The 22939-nt window shown below is 34.2% G+C and overlaps 1 protein-coding gene across 1 annotated transcript in view; it reads right to left on the bottom strand.

Moving 5' to 3' along the window:
• LOC120780756 (coiled-coil domain-containing protein lobo) overlaps window positions 1–22939 on the bottom strand; it is a 62773-nt gene that overhangs the window by 22814 nt on the left and 17020 nt on the right. The window contains exon 6 of the mRNA XM_040113011.1: window positions 10630–10851. Coding sequence (XP_039968945.1) covers window positions 10630–10851 — 222 coding nt within the window. The remainder of the gene's footprint in view (window positions 1–10629; window positions 10852–22939) is intronic.

Genomic DNA, 22939 nt, shown 5'->3' with positions numbered 1-22939 from the left:
TACTCAAAATGAACTTGTTTTTAAATTGACTTGCACAGCCATCAGAAAATAAAAATAACTTCGAAATAGCGTTTTGTTCTTTAAGTTTCTTTACAATTAACTGGAGAAAGCAATAAACATCATATTTATTGTGTGACAGTTGATCGCTCGTAATAGCAAATGAAAACACAAGTAAAAATGGTAACTTGGGAGTAACTAAAATGTGCAGACTGAATTTTATTTTGATTGATTAGCCTATAGTTTTCCGCAAAATCGACTTGCAGAACAGCTTCATCTTGTTTAATAGATATTTTTCGGTCTTGAAAGTATTTTTGTTGAGTTCTTTTAACGTAAGTATGCAGTTTAAAGGAAGGTAACTGAGATTCCAATTCATTAATCAAATCAGTTATTGGTCCTTTCGTATAACTAATGATGATGCGTTTATCAACGATTCTCCAATGCTTCCATATAGTAAGCTCTTCGAGTTGATTAATGTAAATCAAAGGGACGAAAGCGTCTGTAATGTCTTTAACGCACTTGTTGCATTCATTCCTCATACAAACTTCATTGGTTTCGTCACAACACACTTTTCTTAAAAAATTGCCGAAGTTAGATGGGAACATACGAAAAATGCCAAACATAGCTTCCAATAAAAATGAAAAATTAGCGTGGTACAGGCAAACACACATGTTATGGGGAAGCTTACTAGACAATTCCACGTGTTTTGGTCGGTTGTTATGAAATTTAGTACGTGAAATATTTGTTCCAGGAAACGTTGTTTTAAACAATTCATACGCTTCTCTAATTGTCATAACCATGTATCTTTTAGATATTGGAAGGTTATTTGATTTTGATATAAGTGTGGACTTTCTTCCGGCAGTTTCCGTAGAGATGTCATCATTAGTGTAAAACTCATAAATCATTTTAACATTTTCGTCAACCGTATTTTTTGTTTGAGCTTCTTCTTCATCTTTCAAGTATTTTTCAGTAAGCATTCTAAGAATTTCCTTTTTTTTGTTAATGTCTTTTGGTACCGCTAATTCCACTTTTTTTATGGCCTTGTAAAGGGCATTTTTGCACTTATATGCACCATCCAACGATATTATTGGTTGCTCTTGTGGTTTGTGTTCCTTTATTTTCTTTCTATAATTTTGCATACGGTTTCGGTGGTCAGCCTTTACTTTTTTTGATAATGAATCATCATTTTTAAGTTTTTCTTTAAGATTTTTTCTATAAATTTTCATTCTTTTCGCATTTTTTAAACGTTCTATTTGTGTAAATTTTCACTGGATTGTATTTTTTTGCGATATTTTCGAATACGCTCTGCACCCGTTTTCATTTTTTCAACTGTTATTATTAAATATTATAATGTAAACAAACAATTTTCTGTGGTACAAATATGCCGATAATCTAAAGTGACACTGAAAGATAATTGCAACTGATTCAAACGAAACCAAAGGCGAGACAACGTGAAATTTACCGTTTAAAAAAATAATCGCTAATCGGTACGATTATAGTAGGCTAAGAATAGTAGGCGAAGAATAGATTTAAGAAGCGAAGTGATTAGAAAACAGAGTAAAAATTGCAAAGGTTTCTATTGTAATTTTTGTGAGAACTCAAATCGTTACGCACGCCACAGAAATGAATATGCTGTAATTTTTTGGTTTTTAATTGTAGAATGAAAATTTTTTTTTTATTAAAAGCAGGATATTTATTTAAATTAAAATTATAGATGATTTGTAAAAAAAAAAAATTTTCTACTCACAATATAAAAAAACCTGATTTTCCGTTACGCACGCTACAACGCATTTACCTAACATTTCATACCAAATTTTAATGTTTCCAGAAAAGTAAACGAAATTTTTTTTTTTACAAATTTTAAGAAGAATTGACTGAATATCAATATGGCTTTCGATTGGACCATCTATGTTAATACTAAAGCAATGATGAACACGTAAAAAATTTCACTTTTTTTGTATAACACCTGAAAAGACCTGAGATAGGGTAGGATTTGGTAATAATTTTTGTATTAATCATCATCGAAATAATTTTATAAATTTATAAAATTGGACATATATTCTAATGCTCCACTAAAAAAAAAATTAGGTTGGATTAAGTTCAAATATTTTTGGTTGGTAGACAGTTTCTGGGATATGCGAATATTTCTTTGTTGATAATTGGTTTCCCAATTATACGGATATCTGTTACTCCTAGCCTGTATTTGGCTTGTATAGGCTAATAATAGGATAATTCATTATTTGGTTTGATTGGTCGACGTCCACAGGTTCTGGACGATTGGAATATTTTTGGTTTGTATTAGTTATCCGTTGCGGATACCTCAAATTATTTTGAAAGTTTTTATTAAATTGTTGTTTTCAAGAATCAATTTCTTCATTCTTTTTTTGAGAATTGTAACGCGAATTGTGACCTCATCTGGTTTGACTGAAGTTCTTGCGCTTTGGCAGGAGCATTAGGCAAATCAGTGGCCGTTAAAGTAAAAAGTATTTGCTTTAAAGGTAGTTTAAACCAGTTATGAAGTTTCTAAGTGCGGATTCCAGATTTTTAATATTTAATTGCTTGGTTATTTCAGAATTTGTTTCGTGCGTCATTATTGTTTTTTTTTTATTAACAATGTCCATTTCTTATTGAAATCTTTATAGTAATCTATTAAGGATTGTGATCCTTGTCTAAGTTTGCTCATTTCTTGGTCAATTACGTGTATTGGCCTTCTATAAGCATACGCAAAATCTAATCTCGAAAATATGGCCTCTAAATTTAAAACTGTGCCGTGGTTTATCAAAATGTCGTTAGCATTGCCCACAATCTTGTTTCGCAGTATTGTTAGGGCTCCAAAATATCTCCTACTTTCCATATAGAGACTCATTGAATTTTTTGCAGCTTCTCTCCAGCTGACGTATGACCTTCCCGAGAATTCCGGTAAAGATTTTACAATTTCTAAATTTTCATTGCATATAATTGAGAATAAGAGTTTTTTTGTTTTCTTTTTTATTAAATAAGGGCACTTGTGAGTGTCATGATTATTGGTTTTGCAATACTCACAGTGAAACAATTTTTCATACTTAATATCAGTGGGATTATTTACCATTTAATTAATAAATATACGATTTACTTACAACTAACTTTATGTTGTTGTTGCTACTGCTGCTGTTGTTACTGTTGCTGTTGCTACTGTTGCTGTTAGTTCTTGCCTATGCTGCTACTGCTGTTGCTCTTGTTGCCTTTGCTGCTGCTGTTGTGTTGGAAACTAGTTGCCTTTTTTCTTTATGCTTTTTCGCTGCTTGATTGCTTTTGGTGCGGAGTTTTCACTGGCACTGTTTATTTTGTTGTTTATAAAGAACTGTGTGTTTTGAAATTATATTTCTTTTTGTGATTTAAGTCACTCTTTCTGTTTTTGTAATTTTGTATTTTGTTAATTAATTATGTTTTAATTATTAATTTTTAAATCAATTATTTAAAAAAACAAAATTTTTTTAATGTCTTGTTTTTATTATACTGCGATTGTCGCTTCGTTGCTTATTCTCACTCACTTTGTTTCAGTTTTTGTTTGGTTATTAACACACTTATAGTTATTTATCTCGGATTTGATTTTTATGCTTTTTCATAAAATAAAAATGTTACTTTTGTAATTGTATTTCTTTTTTCGCGAATTCGCGATACTTGTTTGCGTTTTGTTTTTTTTTTATGTTCTTGGTCCAACAGGAGTTTTACGTGTCTCCTGGCAGGAGCGCCAATTATTACTTGCTCGAACGCGGGGTGGTTTTTAAAAAGATGTGAATCTAGTGAGTTATGCTCAAAAAAAACTGAATTATCTTTATTTTACTTATATTTATACTATTGATATTTTAAACCTTTTTTTGAAAAATATAAATTAATTGGGATGCTCGATTTACTTTAAACGGTTAAAAAGACGATCGTTCTCGATTATGGTTTTTGTACAATTGAATTCTTTATTACACGGATTTCATGGCTTAGCTTAAAACTTAACCTAACGGCTTAAACTAGTGGTAAGTGTGCACATATGTATATAAAAATGGGGTACGTATACTTATGTAGTTATAATTCAGCAATCTCATAATTCATAGTAATATAGTATTCTAATACATTGGCAGTAGATGATGTTTTTGTTGATATAAAATGGTAAGTATTTTACATGATATAAAAACATTTTATAACATATTGAATTATTATTTAATTAATTTTACAATTTTTTTTTCTAAAACAATATTCTTAGATTTATAAAGTCGTTTGACGCAACACATATAAAGCGCCATAACTCAGATGTAAAGCTGGAGCTTGGTACAGAGGATCGCAGTAGATAGGGACACCTGTGGGAAAACTTTTTAAAAAAGTGAGTGTGGCCTCGCCCTGTAACAAGCTGAATGTACATATCTCCTAAACAACTTAAGCTACAACAACAAAATTTGCTGAGTACACATCTTATAGAAACCGCTACCGTTAGTGTGAAAATTGATGAAATCGGAGGATAACACCGCTCACTGCCTGTATACCGGTATTGTTTAATACTACTAAAAGCGCGATAAATCAATAAATAAATATTTCAGAGACATAGAATTTTACCACAGAGATGGTATGAGCAGCTTAATTCAGAGCCGTTAGAAAATTGGACAATGGTCGTGGCACCGCCCACTTTTTGGTGAAATCACCAAACATTTAGCGAAAACTTGACCTAGCCCCTGTATAACTAATATCACGATTTTCGGACATTTGACAGGCTTTACTCTATATGATTGTTTTTTTAGTTGTAGCATGTTAATAGTATGTGGTATTGGGAAAGATAGATAAAATCGAGTCGATACTACCCCAACTCCCATAGGCTACATACATCCTGTCCAGAAAGTATCAGGAATCCCTCATTTAAATCTCCCGCTTATATAAAAGACAGGTACATTTTTTTTTCTAGGTTTGTACAACTTTTCTTAATTATGATGTCAGTCGACCTCAACTCAGAATTTGTTTTGATGGCTTCAATTAACTCAAAACGGTTTCCCCGGAGCGATTCTTTAGGTTACAAGAATGGTCAGAAGTCACATGAATCTAAATCAGGTGAATACGGCGCTTGCTTAATGAATTTGTGGAGTGTTTGGCCAAAATTAAAAACAAATACGTTACAAAATTTTGTAAAATTCGACAATCACTATTGATGTACACTGACATAAACAGCTGCTGTAAACACACTGGTTGACAGATCGCGCTCATTTTAGGCATCATAACTAAGGACAGTTCTACCTACCTAGGGAAAAAAATGTACTTGTATTTCATATAAGCGGGAGATGAGAGGGGGGAAATGAAGAATTCCCGACACTTTCTTGACAGGGGTATAATGATTTTTTCTAACAAACTTGATGTGAATGACAGTGAATGAGTTATATATATATACATATATACGAGGGCTGCTATATATATTCTGGCCTAGGGCAACACTAAGTGTTGCCAGGTGTAATCTGACATTTCCATTGGAAAGTCAGATTTTCAGTCAGACATTTTTTAACATAACATCACTCAGAACGTTTGTCATTTAATCGTGAATTGTTTTATTTACAGGGAATTAAAAAATTCATCTCTTCCAAAAAATGGAATTAACTCGTGAATATTTTCGTGGGATCATTTTTCACAACTTTCGACGTGGATTATTACGACAAGAGTGCATCGATGAACTAAAATCTTTGTATGGCTATGAAGCACCATCCTATAGCACTGTGAAAAACTGGTACAACGAATTCAATCGTGGCCGACGCTCGCTCAAAGACGAATTCCGTGAAGGTCGTCCAAAAACAGCCGTTGTGCCAGAAAACATCGATGCCGTACGTGAACTGATAATGCAAGACCGTCATGTAACATACCTTAAGATAGAGGCATGCCTATGCATTTCTCCCACCAGCATACATTCGATATTGCATGAACACCTGGCCGTAAAAAAGGTTTGTTCTCGTTGGATCACGCACAATTTGACAATCGCTCAAAAAAAGACTCGTGTGGATTGTTGTAAAGAAATGCTGAAAAAATACGATCGCGGTGCTTCAAAAGACGTTTATAAGATCGTCACAGGTGACGAATCATGGATCTATGCGTATGAGCCCGAAACAAAACAGCAATCGACTCAAAAAAAAAAAATATTTTCGTTGATAAATATGCCTATTTACATTATTAGGCCAGAAATATATATATGTAAATATATATACATATACTATATATATAGTTTCCGAATACTCTGGTTGACGGCTCTGATTCTTTCAATTTGTTTCGTGTCAATTTGTTTATGTTTATTTTTAATGATTTGTGTGCACTGTTTTTTATTTAATTGTTTACTTTCAATTTAAATACAGAATTCTCGTAGCGAATTAAACAACACGTCCGTACAACTTGAAAGTTCTACCCCACCTTATTACCGAAAATTGTCCAAGTCCAGCAAAACGTCTTCAAGCTCCTAGGTATCGAATGTATGGAATATACAATTGAAATTCCGAGAGAATCTCCTGACAATTTTCACACTGTGATATGGGAACGTTAAAATGATTTTATGTACCGAATTTGGTTTAAATTGATGGGGTATTCACCATTGCCTAATTCTGACGTTTGCTTCTAAAAAGCTCTCTCTTGTCATCTTCGATGTCTCTTATGCATTTAGTTTTTCATTTATCGCACTTTTAGTAGTTTTTAACAATACCGCTACATGGTTAGAAGACGCGGTTATCACATATTCACCTATTTTCCAGCCACCGCAAGAGAAATTTTGAAGATATATATTGAATAGTTTGGGAGATATATACAATAAAAGTGTTAGGAGCGGGGCCACTCCTTCTTAATAAAAATTTTCTAACTACGGATGTCCCTCGATACTGCCATTCGTTGTACAAAATGTAATTTTAATTTGTAGCTTAGTTATAGCAATTTATAAATTTAGTTTTCGATTAACGGCGTTTTGTGGGCGTGGGGATGGACCGAATACTACCATCTACTAACCCGTTCTCCGGTTTTTGCTAAGGAACGCGCTAACCAAGTCGGATTATAGGGTAGCCATGCACACTCGCCATACTAAATGCGCGATAACGCTTAGTTATTATATAGACGGAAATTTAATTGAAAGAACTATATACACCCAACTCTTTTTTTACACGGTAGATACGTTCCTCAGAAAACCGTGTAAAAACGAACCGTGTAAAAAAAAGAGGCGTTTTCTATAGAAAATGGGGGATACGTTCCATGTCATCTGAAAACCGTGTAAGATGTAATAAAGAACTATATTTACTTCGAAAAACCGTGTACAAAATGTTGAAAATTATAAAATTTCAGATATGCATACAAATTGTATATTCATATGGAATTTTATTGAGCATTAAAGCTTAAAATACATAATTCATACAGGTGAAAAATTGGCAGATTAAGCAAAAAAAAAAAAAAAGAAATCTGTTAATCCAGAATTAAGAACAGAAAAATTATAATAGAAATAAGGAAAAAATAATTACATAGCTACATAATTATTCTTCGCTACTTGATAGCAAGCGCAATTGTTTGTGACGAATCGTCTGTATCGTCACTGGAGATATCCATTTCAACAATGTAAATATCATGCGAACAAAATGTGTAGGTAAGAGTTATCGAATAAGGGGATTTCAGAGTTACTACTATGTATGTTCATTTCAGAAATGCTGCTAAGTGTAGTAAAAACAAACATAATTACAAGACAGTGCTTTTGAAACCGTACTAGATTACAACTTTTTTTTTCAACCGTGTAACTTCAAATCCGTGTAAAAAGAAACCGTGTAAAAAAAGAGTTGGGTGTACTTTGAAATTGGATTGCGTAGTCCAATATAATACGCAAAAATAAATACATACATATGTATATATGTTACTATTATTTTTATTTAATTATTCTTCCTTATCAGATTTTATCACTATTTTTATTTCATTAATCTTTGCTTTCAGAGTAAATTTTATATGTATTTAATATATTTTATTTTTTCAGATAATATAAATTTTTTCTTTCAGATATTATTATCATTTCATACAATTAATCTTTCTTTTTCTTTTAGATATTGCAAATTCAATGTAATTATTATTTATTTATAGAATAATAACCGTTATTTTGTTTCAATCTTTTTTCAGATATTTGTCTTTTATAATCTTTTTTCACTCTTTTATTTTTAGGTTTTAATAACCTTTATTTTATTTCAGGTATTTGTCTTTTATTTTCAGGTATCAATAATGTTTTTCTTAAATAAATTTTTTTTTCAGATATGAATTATTTTTTTAAATTTAATATATTTTTATTTATATAAATTATAATAAATTTTATGTAAATAAGTAAAAAATTAGATAAAAATTTTAAGAATTAAAAAGTTTTGTTTGAAATTTTAAGAAATTTTTAAAGTAGGAATCAAAAAATGCAACACTGCATCAGCTGTTTAAAATGCAACCTTGCATCAGCCGTCCATTGGGGATATTAGAGCAGGACAGACATCCTTTTTGTATGACACTGCTGCATAAGGGCAACAGAGATGTATGATCACATGTGTCACGTACGTGTGAGGGGAAAAGTGAGTAGAATCTACACGCGGCCTATCGCAATCTACTCACATTTTTACCCACTTTACTACTTACTGTTTCACTGGTTTTTTACCCGCTCATGGTTGGAAGGGATATTGACATGATTCAACCCATTTTTAACACACAGACAAACCATTGTCAGTAAAGTTTATCCCTGAATTTAAATAATGTATCTCCCACGTTTACCGATTTCGCGGTAAAAAGTCAACTGATAATTTATGGTTTATATTTATAACTTTATATTTTTCTTAATTAGCTGCAGGTGACACAAACAACCGTTAGGTGAACAAAAATATTATACATGTTGCAAGAAAGTAAAAACGACCTTTTGTGCAGCTCTTTATCTTGATTTTGATGGGTCAGTAATAGGTTTTAGTGTTTCGCTCCAAACAATTTTTTCGAAGTGGTTTAAAGTGACAACCATAATGCATGCCAAATTTTGTGAAGATAGTTTTTCTATATATTCATATAACGGGTAATTCAAATAGAAGTGCTTTTTCGATAGCCTCTTTTTGATAGATCACGCGTGAGTCGTGTCAAACTCTCATGTTGCTTTTGTTCAGTATTGTTTGGTGTTGCATCATGGAACGACTTACGCCTGAATAACGTTTTCAAATTGTTCACCTTTATAATGCAAAATTCTATACCGTTATATTAATTACTTCTTGATTTGTGTACTGCAAACTGAAGGAAACAAATGGAACAAATATGTTATATGGAAAGTAGGCGTGGTTGTAGTCGGATTTCGCCCATTTTCACAAAGGAATATAAGAATAATACCACCTACTAAGCATATTCGAAATCGGACTGTCGGCTCCCGAGATTTGTGATTTCACCAAAAAATAGGCGGTGCCACGCTCATCGTTCAATCTGAATACCGGCTCTCATAAAGCCCTCCCATACCATTTCGTAGGTAAAATTTAATGTTACTGTTGATTAAGCGGAGAGGAGTTATCTTCCGACTTCATCCATTTTTGATAGGACTTCTTACAATATTTTCGATGAGTAAACATGGTTGTTATAGCCTTAGTAGCTTAGAAGATATGTACATTAAACTTATTAGAGATACCACGCTTAGTTTGTCACAAGTTTTGGTCCACAGCTGGTTTATTATCAACCGAAAGAACATTATTTTGCATTTAGTTTTTGAAGATTATCTCTTTCAAGTGTTGGCCGCGGTCTCAGACGGTCCATTCGTTGAGTTTAAATTTCTGTTCACCGAAGTGTTCCCTCAATAAATCCATAGAATTTTAGGCATCAATAGTCAGTCGTCTCCGAGCACCGGGAGAGTTAGGACAAATATTTTCGCACGACGTGTTTCTGTGAGTGGTGCAAGCCGAAAATTCTGCGTTCGTTAGAGCAGAGGTACACAATTAAATTCTGTGTGAAACTCGGTAAATCTGCGACAGAGACGTTTGATATGAACAAGCAGACTTACCCAGATGTTGTTTTAGCAGGAAGTGATGTGTTTCGGTGGCACCAGACTTTTTTGGAGGTCCGGGAAGAGGTCGCTGCTGAATGAGCAAATCCAAAGTGAAAACGATGCTTATTGTCTTTTCTGACATCAAAGGCATCTTCTACCAAGAGCGCCAAGTTTTACGTGGACGTCCTCAAGAGACTCAAACGAAGGGTCAATCGCAGCCGATTGGAAGTAGCACCACGACAACGCCCAGGCTCACACCGCCTTTCTTGTGAACATCTCAACCCTTCCGCATCCGCAGTTTTCGTGTACACTCTCAGCTACAGCTGCAATATTTGCTTCACTGCGTAATGGAAGTGATCTATTCGGACAAATTATATCTAATAATGAGTGCTGGCTCTCAAGACGGGTGATGGTATTGTGTTCAGTAGCCTTATTATGTTGACCGTAAGTTCAAAGAAATGTCAAACAATACTGAACAAAAATAGGAAGACAGTTTGACACGACTCACGCAAGATCTGTCAAAAAAGGTTATTGAAAAAAGTATCTATTCTTCAATCATTCGTTGTAACCTCATATCTACTTCGATAAATTTACGTGATAAAAATTTAAATATATGTTGTTGATTCTGCAAAAATACCAACCTCTCGTATCCGTAATTCTTTGGCCGCTGCGTTACGCAAAGGATCAAATATACTGAATTTCAGAATGGGATGTTTTATTTCTTGTTTACGAATATCAAATATTCCATTGATTTCTTCAATAAGTTTATCAAATTGCTTCCTGACTTTTTCTTCGTGCCTTAGTTCTTCTAATAAAACATTGTAAAGTTCCAAAGACGTAGGATCAGGATCGGAAAGGTTTGCCTAAAAATTTAAAACATGTGTATATGTAAAAAACAAATTGTTTGGAATTAATGTTTATCATTTGTAAAAAAAAAATAAATAAGTTACTGGAATGAAATGAACTACATATATGAAAAAAACCATATGATCAAAACTGAAAACAAATATTTTATGAACATCATCAATTTATCTCTTATTCTGCCCATTATATACAATATAAGTGCATATAGATGTTTAATTAATACTATAAACTATGTAGGTAACAGGAAAAAGCAGTAAAAGTTATAATTTAACAAGAAATCCTTAGTTCAAAATTTAATTAAGATTGATTGAGTAAGAAAAAAAGAGAAGTCTTGAAAACCAATTTTTAAAATTAAGTTTAGAGAAGAATTTAAAGTTTTATTCGGATTAGCTTGAGCATTATAACAATATTCTAGAGTTTTTGTGGGATTTAATAAGACAATGAAATTTTTATTATGTGAATTCTAGATATCTATGAAACCTCTTAATAAAAGGTGTCACTAAAATAATTAGAAATACGAGAAACTAATATCGGGCGCAGCCATACAATTTCTCCTCTTGTAACTGGAGAGTATGAAAGTGGTAACATATTTTGAGGTGTGGGTACAACTTTATCTTAAGCAAATGGGCTCAGAGAAATATAATTTTTATATAGCGATTGGGTGATTATGAGTTCACTTAGCTTTGTTACTACAATATCACAATTTTCTATAGCCGGAAGACGTAATGTAGGCAAAGCCATAAAAAAATTCAATATATTGAATCCAAAAGGGAAAACTCAATCAGATGCAAAATTGTTATAAAACGGTATGAGAGGTCGACTAAAGTCTGGACCTTTTGCATATGTACAGGGTTTTGAAATGTAGAATGTTTTCTAAAAAAAACACACCAATTGTTAAGGAAATTCTAGTGTTCTATTTTTAATATGAAGAACAATCGATGCAATTAAGTTCTGATATAACATCATTCAAATGGCCTCCAAGACTTCTTTTGCAGAAATCAGTTCGATGAACCCAATTTTCGAGTACTTTTCCCTCTAAATCAAGTCGTATGTTATAAATAGTATGTTCCATTATTAACTTCTAAAGCTTAAAGAGAGTCTGGTTATCGTTAAAGACGAAAGACTTCAAATAACTCCACAAGAAATAGTCTAATAGTGTTAAACCACAACTCTTTCCAGGTCATCCAACGTCACAATTTCTTAAAATAATCGAACCTCCAAACGTTTTTCGCAATAATTCGGTTGTTGCATGTCCTGTGTGAACACAGCCCTGCCTTATTGGAAGCAGATGTTGCAAAGATCAACTTCTCCCAATTACGGCCATAAAAAGTTTGTTATCATTGATCCATATTGTTCTTCACTGGCATTAAAGGTGTCACCAGCTTCGAAAGAAGTACGGACCGATGATTCCACCAGCCCAAAAACCACACCACACTCTCAAAATCTAACAATTATGGAATAATAATTTGTGGATTTTTTCGCCCCAGAATCGAGAGTTTTGTTTATTAACCACACCTTTACTAAAAACTTGGTTCACAAGTCGTGTTATTTGAAAATTTTTGCCTTATTGATTACACTGGTAGACACATAATTTGTGACTTGAAAATTCTAAAGTGTTTCTAATGCAGTTTGATTCCCTGAAGTCAAATCTGAAAACAGAATTTTTCCATCACCCATAGATATTCTATAACCTGCGGCTTCAGATTTTACAATACATAAAATTCATTATATTACACCATCTCATATTTTCATACGATCAGGGATTTATCCGGTTTAGACCGGTTCTGCCTGCTTGTGAGAAGTAAACAGCGTATTTTACGATCATTTTATTTTACAAAATTTATCAGTAGACTAACGGTGTCCGAATCGATTACGTGTTCTATGTTTGGATAGCAAAACGTTTTTGAGTCCACATTCTTTTACGTTTTTGAAATTACTGCGTTAACAGTTTTTGTGTGCGAGAACTAACTTTTAATTCGCAAAAACGTAATTTTACTCCGCTTGTGCTAAAAGCTTACGAACTGTACTTTGTTGTTAAAGTTGGGGATCAAGACAAAGCATGGGCCTCTCATATCTGTTAGAACATTGTTAACAGCTTGATTAAAAAGTTCAAATTGTAAAATACTCTTTGCAGGGCCAATAGTTTAGAGAGAACCTAAAGGCCATGTTACAGACTGCTATTTTTGCCTCACGAATATTAAAGGTGTTGGGTCGAAGTCTTAACATATTGTTAAGACTATTCCAAAAGCATCAGAATCTTGGAGTCTCGATGAAGAACTAGAGTCGACTAGTTGTTCAAGTGATGTTACAGAAACCGCAAAGGAAATGACAAACGATCCTTTATTTGATTTAGCAAGATGTTCAACAGTGCCGCATCTAATTTCACAGGGTGAACTTAATGTCTTAGTTCGAGATCTAAACCTTTCAAAATCGCAGTTCAAACTTTTAGCAGGTTGATGTATATAATAAACAATATGTGAAGACCTTAAACCTTGTAACAAAGACATACGAAATATTGTTGCTTCTTTTGCGAATGGAACAGCCGTGCGAGAGACTGTCATTATGTAAAGAAGCAGTGGCCAGTGCGTCAGGCACTCAATCCGGGACCAAACAACGTTATCAGTGAAGCTCTAGTTGATCCCAAAAAGGTATTACTACTACCTTTCCATATTAAATTGGGGTTAATGAAGAATTTTGTTAAGGCAATGGACAGAAATGGAAGAGGGCTCTTGTATCTGAAACAAAATTTTCCATGAGTCAGTGAAGCAAAAATTAAGAAGCGCACACTTGTGGGTCCGAGATTAAAAGAACTAATGAAAGATAAAACGATTGAGGAAATGCTCAATGAAACTAAAATACGAGCCTGGAGTGCATTTAAAACTTTGCTAAAATTTTTCGTGGAAATGTGAAAGCTGACAGATAAAAAGATCTTGTAACTGAACTACTTACTGACGATAAAAAAATGGGCTGCAACTTGTCCTTTAAAATTGACTTTCTGGACTTCCATCTGGATTTTTTCCCGCAAATTTTGGGGCCGTAAGTGACAAACATGGGGAAGGGTTCCACCAAGACATTTCTGCTAAGGAAAAACGGTACCAAGGCAAGTGGAATGCCAGTTTGCTTGCCGATTACTGCAGAACATTGTTAAGGAATACTCCGAAAACAAAATAACGCAGAAAAACATTGATAGTACCATGTTAAGGTAAGGTACTCTTTGGTTAATAAAGTAATATAACAATAATATACACATCGCCATTTTTTACACAAAAATCCTTATAGCAAAAAACTGTAGGTGATTTTAACATAATAGATAATGTTATTGTTTTGGAAGTAAAATTTGAATAAGCCAATACAACTCGATGTCACGAGTTTTCGAGAGAAAAATTCTGCGAAAGATTTATGGTCCTTTGCGCATTGGCCACGGCGAATATCGCATTCGATGGAACGATGAGCTGTACGAGATATACGACGACATTGACATAGTTCAGCGAATTAAAAGGCAGCGGCTACGCTGGCTAGGTCATGTTGTCCGAATGGATGAAAACACTCCAGCTCTGAAAGTATTCGACGCAGTACCCGCCGGGGGAGGCAGAGGAAGAGGAAGACCTCCACTCCGTTGGAAGGACCAAGTGGAGAAGGACCTGACTTCGCTTGGAATATCCAACTGGCGCCACAAGGCGAAAAGAAGAAACGACTGGCGCGCTGTTGTTAAATCGACTATAATCGCGTAAGCGGTGTCTACGCCAATTAAGAAGAAGAAGAATACAACTCGATGAAATACAAGCTGTGTTCCGCCAGTATGCCGGTGCAAGCCTTTTGAATGGCCTCTACGTCTGCATAACGCTTTCCTTTCATGGACAAATGCATTTTTACGAAAAGGAAGAAGTCGCACGGTGCCATATCAGGTGAACACGGGGAGTGCTTAATGAGTAAAATGTGATTTTTGGTCAAATAATCGTCCTTCGAATGTTGGATTCTGAGCAATTTTGGTCGTTAGTCAATTTGTGCAGAACAAACCATACACACACCTTTCGTAAGCCCAAATGTTCGGTGAAAATGCGATAAATCGATGTTTTGGAGATGTTCAGTTCCATTTCCATGAATTTGATGAATTCTCGCACAGTTTCGATACGGTTTCCGGTGATCATGGATTTTTATTGGCCCACATGTTGATCGTCATATATGTATATCCTCACAACCACTTTGAAAACGTTGAAACCATTCGTGCACTCTGCTACGGGATACGCAATCATTGCCATAAACTTTTTTCATCAATTGAAACGTTTCGGTAAAAGTTTTACCAATTTTAAAACAAAATTTAATGTTGGCTCGTTGTTCGAAGCTCATTTTCGCACCGATAACACAAACATACTGACACTTAACACGCAATAACTTCACTTCCAATCAATGAAATGTCATGAAAATCTCACAGGACAATCGATAAGGATACCGCAACAGTCGGCATACAGATGGCGCCACCAGGGGGCGCTAGATTCAAAAAGTCCTGTTTACTTTGGACTTCACCTTGTATGTTTAGTGTGCTATTTTTGCCTGCTATTCTATCAGCTGTTTTTATACTCTTGCAACCAGTAGCTACAAAGTATTTTAGTTTTGTTCACCTAACGGTTGTACGTATCACCTAAAACTAATCGATATGGACATAGGGTTATATATACATTTATAAATGATCAGGGTGACGAGAAAAGTTGAAATCCGGTTGACTGTCTGTCCGTCCGTCCGTCCGTGCAAGCTGTAACTTGAGTAGAAATTGAGATATCTTGATGAAACTTGGTATGCAGGTTTCTTTGTACAAGGGCGTAATCGGACCAGTGCCACGCCCACAAATCGACATTAACCGAAAACCTATAAAGTGCCATAACTACGCACTAAATTAAGATAAAAAGTAGCCAGGGGTACTTGTGGGAAAAAAATTTTGAAAATGTGAGCGTGGCCCTTGTCGATCCCCTATACCGAATATGTAGACCCCAAGATTTATAGTTGGCTTTTGACAGAAAATATCGGTCAGTGTGTGAGGAGGTATACAAGTGAAATTCAGGCAGAGCCCTTTGCTTTGCTGCTATGTATTTAAAATGAGTTGAGTCGAGTGAACACATCCCTGAGCCCCCATACACCTAATATAAAGATGATTGAACTTCCAGGTTACCTTATGAAGTATATTGCGGCCAATATTTGAGTTATTTCAATGAAAATTCCTGAAAATGCTTTACTCATAATAGTTTAAATTTGTGCCCAAAATAGATACAATTAAGCGAAAACGTGACCCAGCTCCCATATAACTATTATCAGGATTTTTGGACAACCGGCTGACTCTGCTCCTTATAATTGTTGATTGTATGTAAGGTACCTTAATGAAACCCAGGGAGCATTTATTTTAGTGCGTGGCATCGTAACAGCTAATAGACAAAATCGAGTCGATACTACCCATATACTACACGTAATGATTTTGTTTCTAACAATGTTGAATTTGCTGGTCAGTGTATGAGTTTTATAGAATATATGTATGTATTAGTATATAAAATTGCTTAGGTTCCGATCCTCTGGCTTTCATTTTTGCAAGTTGCAACAGTATGAAATATTCGGTTGCACCCGAACTTAGCCCTTTCTTACTTGTTTTTGTTTTATCTATTAAGCTTAGTACGCAGCTCTCAAGAAACGTAAAAACTTCATATAAAAAAACGCTTAAGAAACGGTCAAGATACTTTCCTACGACAAACTTACTTGTGCTAGTACGCAGCTCTCAAGAAATCTAGTACCAATTCTTGATACTTTTTTCAGTAAAATGTGAATATGGCAAACCTTGTTTTGCGAAGAAACATCAAATCAACAATTGTTTCTTGAAGGAAATTCGAAGTAATCGTCAAATTCATCCTAAATTAGTTGAAATCATTATTATGAAGTATATTCCATTTTGAAATGTTGTATAAAACCTACCAATCATCAACAACATTTCTTAAATCTCAATGAAAATATTTATGTTACCATATACATACATACACACATACATATGACGCACAAAGTTTGTTTTCTTTGTTTATTCTCTCTTGCTCTTCTAATGTAGATCATTCACAATGCGTAACCAGCTGCCAAAATTACTTGAGAAATAATGTATTTTTTTTCTTGAGCAATTACTTGAGAGCTGCGTACCAACCTTTATAGTAAACTCAAATGAGACGTACTCAACAAAAGAGTTTATATCTAATATATTGGGTATTTGAAGAAACGAAAGAATGATCTATATTGATGACATTAGCTTTTGCCATTACTCAAATACAAGAGCAGAATATGTTTCTTAACAGTTTTATGAATAATAAAGTCTGCAATATTGGGGTAATTAGGAGACCCATTTCACTTACTTTCGGCATCAAACTAGGCGTCCACCTGGTTGACTTGTTGATAAGCTTGCTAAAGTAAAAAAATGTTGCATAGGAATTTAACGTGCATTTTCCAAAGAAAGTATTATCATTATCAAGACCATAAACACTATTCACATATTCAGCAGCTTGATATTAGATTTCATCTACAAATTGGTGAAGCCAGGTCCCTTGTCCAATTTTTAAACCGATTCTGTTTATGCCCTTAATTGTATTTATTGATGGTATAGTCCATGCAATCGAGATCCCAGATCACTCCAATTTCGTCAAGGTAGTTCAAAATTAGTTGTTGTTCCAGAAACTTTTGATACTATACGCAAACTAATATTGCAAGCCAGTCATGTAACCTATGGTTGGGGTGGGCGTGATTATTATCATATTTCACAAGTTTTAAGATTGCCTGAAAAGGTACGGTAAGATATGTCCTAAGAAAGGTTGGTTGATAAAGTTTTAAAAGTTTGCGAGATACGTAATTTAACCTAATAGGGACTGGAGCTTGACCATTTTTTAACTTACAGCTAGCGTTCGAAAAGCTACGCTACTCCCGTAGCTACCGCTCTCACTTTGTCGGGAGCCGTAGCCGAACAATGCAAAAGTATGTGCTCTGCTCTGCTCGGAGTTCTGTTTGGTAAAAAACTGTAGCTGTAGCAATAGCCAAAATGAAGTGCTGCACTCTGCTCTGGCGTAGCGGTAGCAAAAAATTGCGAGCGGTAGTAGAGCAGAGCTGTTACACATGCGAGAGCTGTAGCACCTGAAAATTCTAATTATCTGTCAATAATGTCATTCGAGTTAATTTTCTGATTATTATTACACGTCTTCAAAGGTTCATCGCGATAAGATACATACATATCCCATTCATTTGCAAAATAAACTTTGAATATACAGTGGCTCACAGTCAGTGGCGGATTTGCAGTCCTAGCCGCTCTAGGCCCCAGGCCATGGGTCGCCCTTTCTCAGCACCCATCATTATAGACTAAAGACATAATTCATGAATTTACTTTATTCCCGCTTTTAATTGATTCAGAAAATTGTTTAACTAAAAGCTAGCGGATAAATCTAGTTTATAATATTTTCCGAGATTTCAGGGATGATTGGACATTTAAATAAAACATTTAAAAATGGTTTTAGGTTTTGTTTTTAATAAAATAAATGTTTTACTCTTACAATGTGTTACAAAACTCGTCAGCACTTAAGCGCAGCAAAACCATTAGTCAAATCTTCGCAATCCAATTTGCTTAAAAAATCAGCTTCTATGTTAAGCAAAGCAAGATCGTTTAACCTCTGCTCCGTCATTGTTTTGCGTAAATAGTTTTTCACTCTTCGCAAACAAAAAACCGATCTTTTTCCAGTACAGTTACTGGCAGGTGTACACACACACATACGAAGAGCAATATCCACGTTTGGGTAAATGGTTTGAAGACCTTCGGTTCATAACCATTTCAACGAACTGACTGCACTCTTTCGCTCCTCATTTTTTATACTGCAGTGAAAACGAAAATGAAGACATTCTTCTGTATAATCGTCTTCTAAGTCAGTAGAATAAATCATTTGCAATGCCTTAGCCTTATCTTCGACTTCTGAGATGTTTAGATTCGTCAGGTTGGTAATAAAGTAAAATTTATTGTAGAGTAATTTATAAGCATCCCGACGTCTTTTCAGTTCTTCTGATAATGTATCAATTACTACTAAAAAAGTATTTATTCTAAAATTTTCACGGCCATTTTTTGTTGCATCTCTTCACCTGTATTTATCTCGCCAGGAAGCAGCTTACGCTTTCGATTGCGTCGAAAATCTTTTTCGTATTCCTGTACGAAGGACAGTTTGTGGCGTTAATGCGATCTAGTAAACATCCCTAAAAATCAGCCATGAGGGCCGTTTCAAAACGTTCCAGTTTCAAACGAATACCTCTTGCTTCGCATATAACGGTTTTCTTCTGTTGTGTGTCATTTTCGATGGTGACTAGCGCTTTATGGATTTCATTCCAAGATTCACGTAAACTTTTGCATGCGTCTGCACGAGCTGACCAACGAGTCGTTGATAGACTTTGGACGGTGAAATGGGTTTGAAGGAGTTCCCAATGCTGAGTTGTCGCTGCAAATAAATTGTATAACTCTTGGAATAGAGAAAAGAACGAAAAAGCCTCATGGCTGCTTTGTGCTGAACAGGGAACATAGTCGGCAAGGGGTGAAATTTCCTTTATTTTAGCTTGCAGGCCGTTATAATTGCCTAACATGTTAGCTGCGTTGTAATATGATTGCCTGCGGCAGTTTGAAATGTCAACTCCCAATTCAATTAAAGTTGAAATAACAGTGTCATTTGTTGTGATTTGTGGCCTGTGTTTGGAATAAACTTGAGAAACCGTTCTACAGGTGATCCATTAGGCAGGACATATCTGATTACATAAGTGAGCTGGTCTACCTGAGATATATCCGGTGTCGAGTCAATGATCAGAGAAAAATATTTTGCTGTTAATATTTCCATTACAATTGTTTCCAAAACTTTGTTTCCCATAAGTCGAATGAACTCTTCGCATGTTGTTGAAGAAAGATAACTCGTAAATCCTGAGCCTGGATTTCCATAACATGTAATGTGTTTAGCTAAGAAGGGATCGAACTCGGCGATAAGCTCTAAGGATATTAAATAATTTCCATTGTGGATGGAAGTGCCTTTACGCATGCAACTACTCTTTTCAGAATGTTTTTCCAGTAATTTATAGCGCAGTGTCACAGCGGCGCGACACACCGCTTGATCTTGACTGACACGCGCGTAATAACAATAGGTTAGGTACCTAAGTACTTATTCTTCCTAGATACTTTATATGTACGATGTACGAAATTATTTATACTTTGATACGCAAAAATAGTGATTTAGGAAGATTATATAAGCATACGGTTAAGATACTTTGCATTTGAGTTATTTCTTGTTAATCTTGTTGTTATCAGCGATTTTTTTGGCACGATTTGCCGCCCTTAATATCTGGCCGCCCTAGGCCCGGGCCTACTGTGCCTTAGGGCAAATCCGCCACTGTTCACAGTGAAAATGATTCACTTGTAACAAAACCCCTCTAAATGCAATCAAATCAAGGACATTATCTCCTATTATTTCAGTCTGTTTACTTTAATTTACGATCTTACGCTGATGTGAACACTTGACTAATCTATTAATAAAATTGTTTAGCTCTTAAGTAAGATGGGGCGCCATACCACAATTGAGTTGCGAAACTAAATTATTGAAAAAAAAATTGCCAAAATTGTTAAAAAAAAGCCCGTACAACATCATTCACCGGTTTAAAAATGAAAATCAAGTGGTAAATACTCCGAAAATTAGCCCGAAAAAGTTCTTCAGTGACCTTCAAGAGAGGTGGATTGTCATACAATGTAAGATTAATCTTCGGCTGGGTGTACCAAAATTCACTGACATGGTATAGAAACATTTTGAAATAAATTGTAATGCCAAGACCATTCGAAGAGTCCGTTTAAAGATTTATCTTTATGGAAGAACGGATATTCACGGATGAAAACAAATAAAATATTTTGGGATCAGATGGCAGAGTGAACGTCTGGAGAAAATTCAATCAAGAGACTGCTATACTATATGTTTGAGACCGACAGTCAAGCACGGTAGCGGCCATGTGATGATCTGGGGTGCTTGTTCAGCTGCTGGTGGAGATAAATTACACTTTGTCGTAGGAATTATGGACAAATATCAATATATAAATATTTTGAAAGAATAATCTTATACAAAAGGCCGAAAAACTTAGTATTAAGGACTTGTATAATTTCTACCAAGACAATAATCTCAAATTTACGGCTGGAGTCGTTAAAAAATGGACATATGGATATAAACGTCATAAAATTTTTTGACAAATTGGAAATTGAAATAAGGAATCACCGCATCTCAAGCAAAGCTGACTTTAAAAGGCCCTTCGGGAAGAATGGGATAAAATAAATCCAAAATATAATAAAAAGCTAATGGAATCTATCGTAAAACGTTTAAAGTCCACTATTAACCAAAAATGATCTATCCAAATATTAGTAATAAGTTTAATACTGCTTATTTAATAATTGCTGTGATGGACCATTTTCATTATGATATGAAATTTTCTCCTATTTTGTTGAATTCATATTTTTATGAAAACTGCATTTGAATTAAAAATGTTTTGTTTTTTTCTAGTTTTTGTAAAGTGTTACCAAATTGAATTAAATATTAAGTTGAAATTTTAATAATATTTTAAATTAAAAGAGTAAGAGAGGGCCTAGTTATGGTTGTATCCGAACATTTTAAATTCTCGCAATATTCTAGGCCAAAAATTGTGGAAATATTTTTAGAGCTTGGAAAACTTTAATTTAATAAATAAGGAATGTCTAAGCAAGGGTGTAACAGAATATTTTATACATTCGCAATTTGCTAAGATCAATTCCTGCAAGTGGTAACCAAACTTTTAAATACACTAAAAAAGGAACTTGCAAAAATTATCAACAGGGGAAATCCGGTTTTAAAAATTTTTTGTTTGCATTTTTTTTTTACTTTTTTTTCTAAACGACCAATATGTCGAAAATATTGTGTACAAATTTAGAGTATAATATAGTCAAACTAACGGAGTTACAGCGTTTTAAACGACCGGCCGTGATACCTGACTTTAGTTGTATAAAAAACTTCATATCGATTTTACCGAAAACGTTATTTTTGAAGTTCGTGAACATTAGAACTTAAAATTTACTGAAGCGATCCTTTTGAAAATTTGAACATTACTTCTTCACATAAATCAACAGGTAATCAGATGGAGTTTTTTTTCATTTTTTTCTATTTTTATTAACAAATTAACCTCGAATTCTTGAGCTAAAATCGAGCTTTTTACTTTCAAGTGCTTAAGAAAATAGAAAAAACTCTTTCTGCTTACCTCGAGAAATACATCACCTTTAAAACGCATATTGATTTTTTTGTTTCAGATGATCCGGTAACCAGTTATAATGTTCCACTTTTTTTCAAAGCGCTTCTGGAGATTCACCGTCACAGGCTTATTTATTAATATTTTTCATGAAAATTTTTTCTAATATACTTCAAAAGTTGTACAATAATATGGCATTAAATATAATAAAATTATATTACTCATGTCGCCGCAAAAAAAAAACACAAATCCATAATTTTTTTGCCTTTAAAACCTCAAGCGAATTTCGTTATTTTAAGAGATATTTACAATAAACATGTAAAGGGGAGGGACCGCAACCACTTCTTCAAAATTTTTAGTACGCATAGTACGCAGGTTCCCCTTGGTACTTTGATCCCCTCTTCCAAATTACAGTCCTGGATCTTAATTTAATACTTAGCTACGGCATTTTGTAAGTTTTCATTTAATGGCGTTTGTGGGCGTGGCATTAGTTCGATTACGAACTCTTTGCCACTTTTTTGCCGAGGAAATCGTATACAAAATTTCATTACGATTTCTCAACTTTTTTATCGGTTGCACAGACAGACAGATTGACGGATACATAATCTTATATCTAATTATATTATTTTTAGGTGATGCCAACAAGCGTTTTGTCAACAAAACTATTATACTCTGTTGAAACATGTAGCAAGAGTACAAATATATTGCTAAAGAATTCAATGATAAATTTTCGAATAATAGATTAATGCGATTAAATTTTCTATCTTATTCACTTACATATATATATTATAAATCGTAAACTCATTT

This window comes from Bactrocera tryoni, unplaced genomic scaffold (assembly GCF_016617805.1).
Source record: "Bactrocera tryoni isolate S06 unplaced genomic scaffold, CSIRO_BtryS06_freeze2 scaffold_25, whole genome shotgun sequence".
In the NCBI taxonomy this organism is placed as follows: Eukaryota; Metazoa; Arthropoda; class Insecta; order Diptera; family Tephritidae; genus Bactrocera; species Bactrocera tryoni.
The sequence above is the reverse complement of the archived record's forward strand: the minus strand, read 5'-3'. Positions and strand labels throughout refer to the sequence as shown.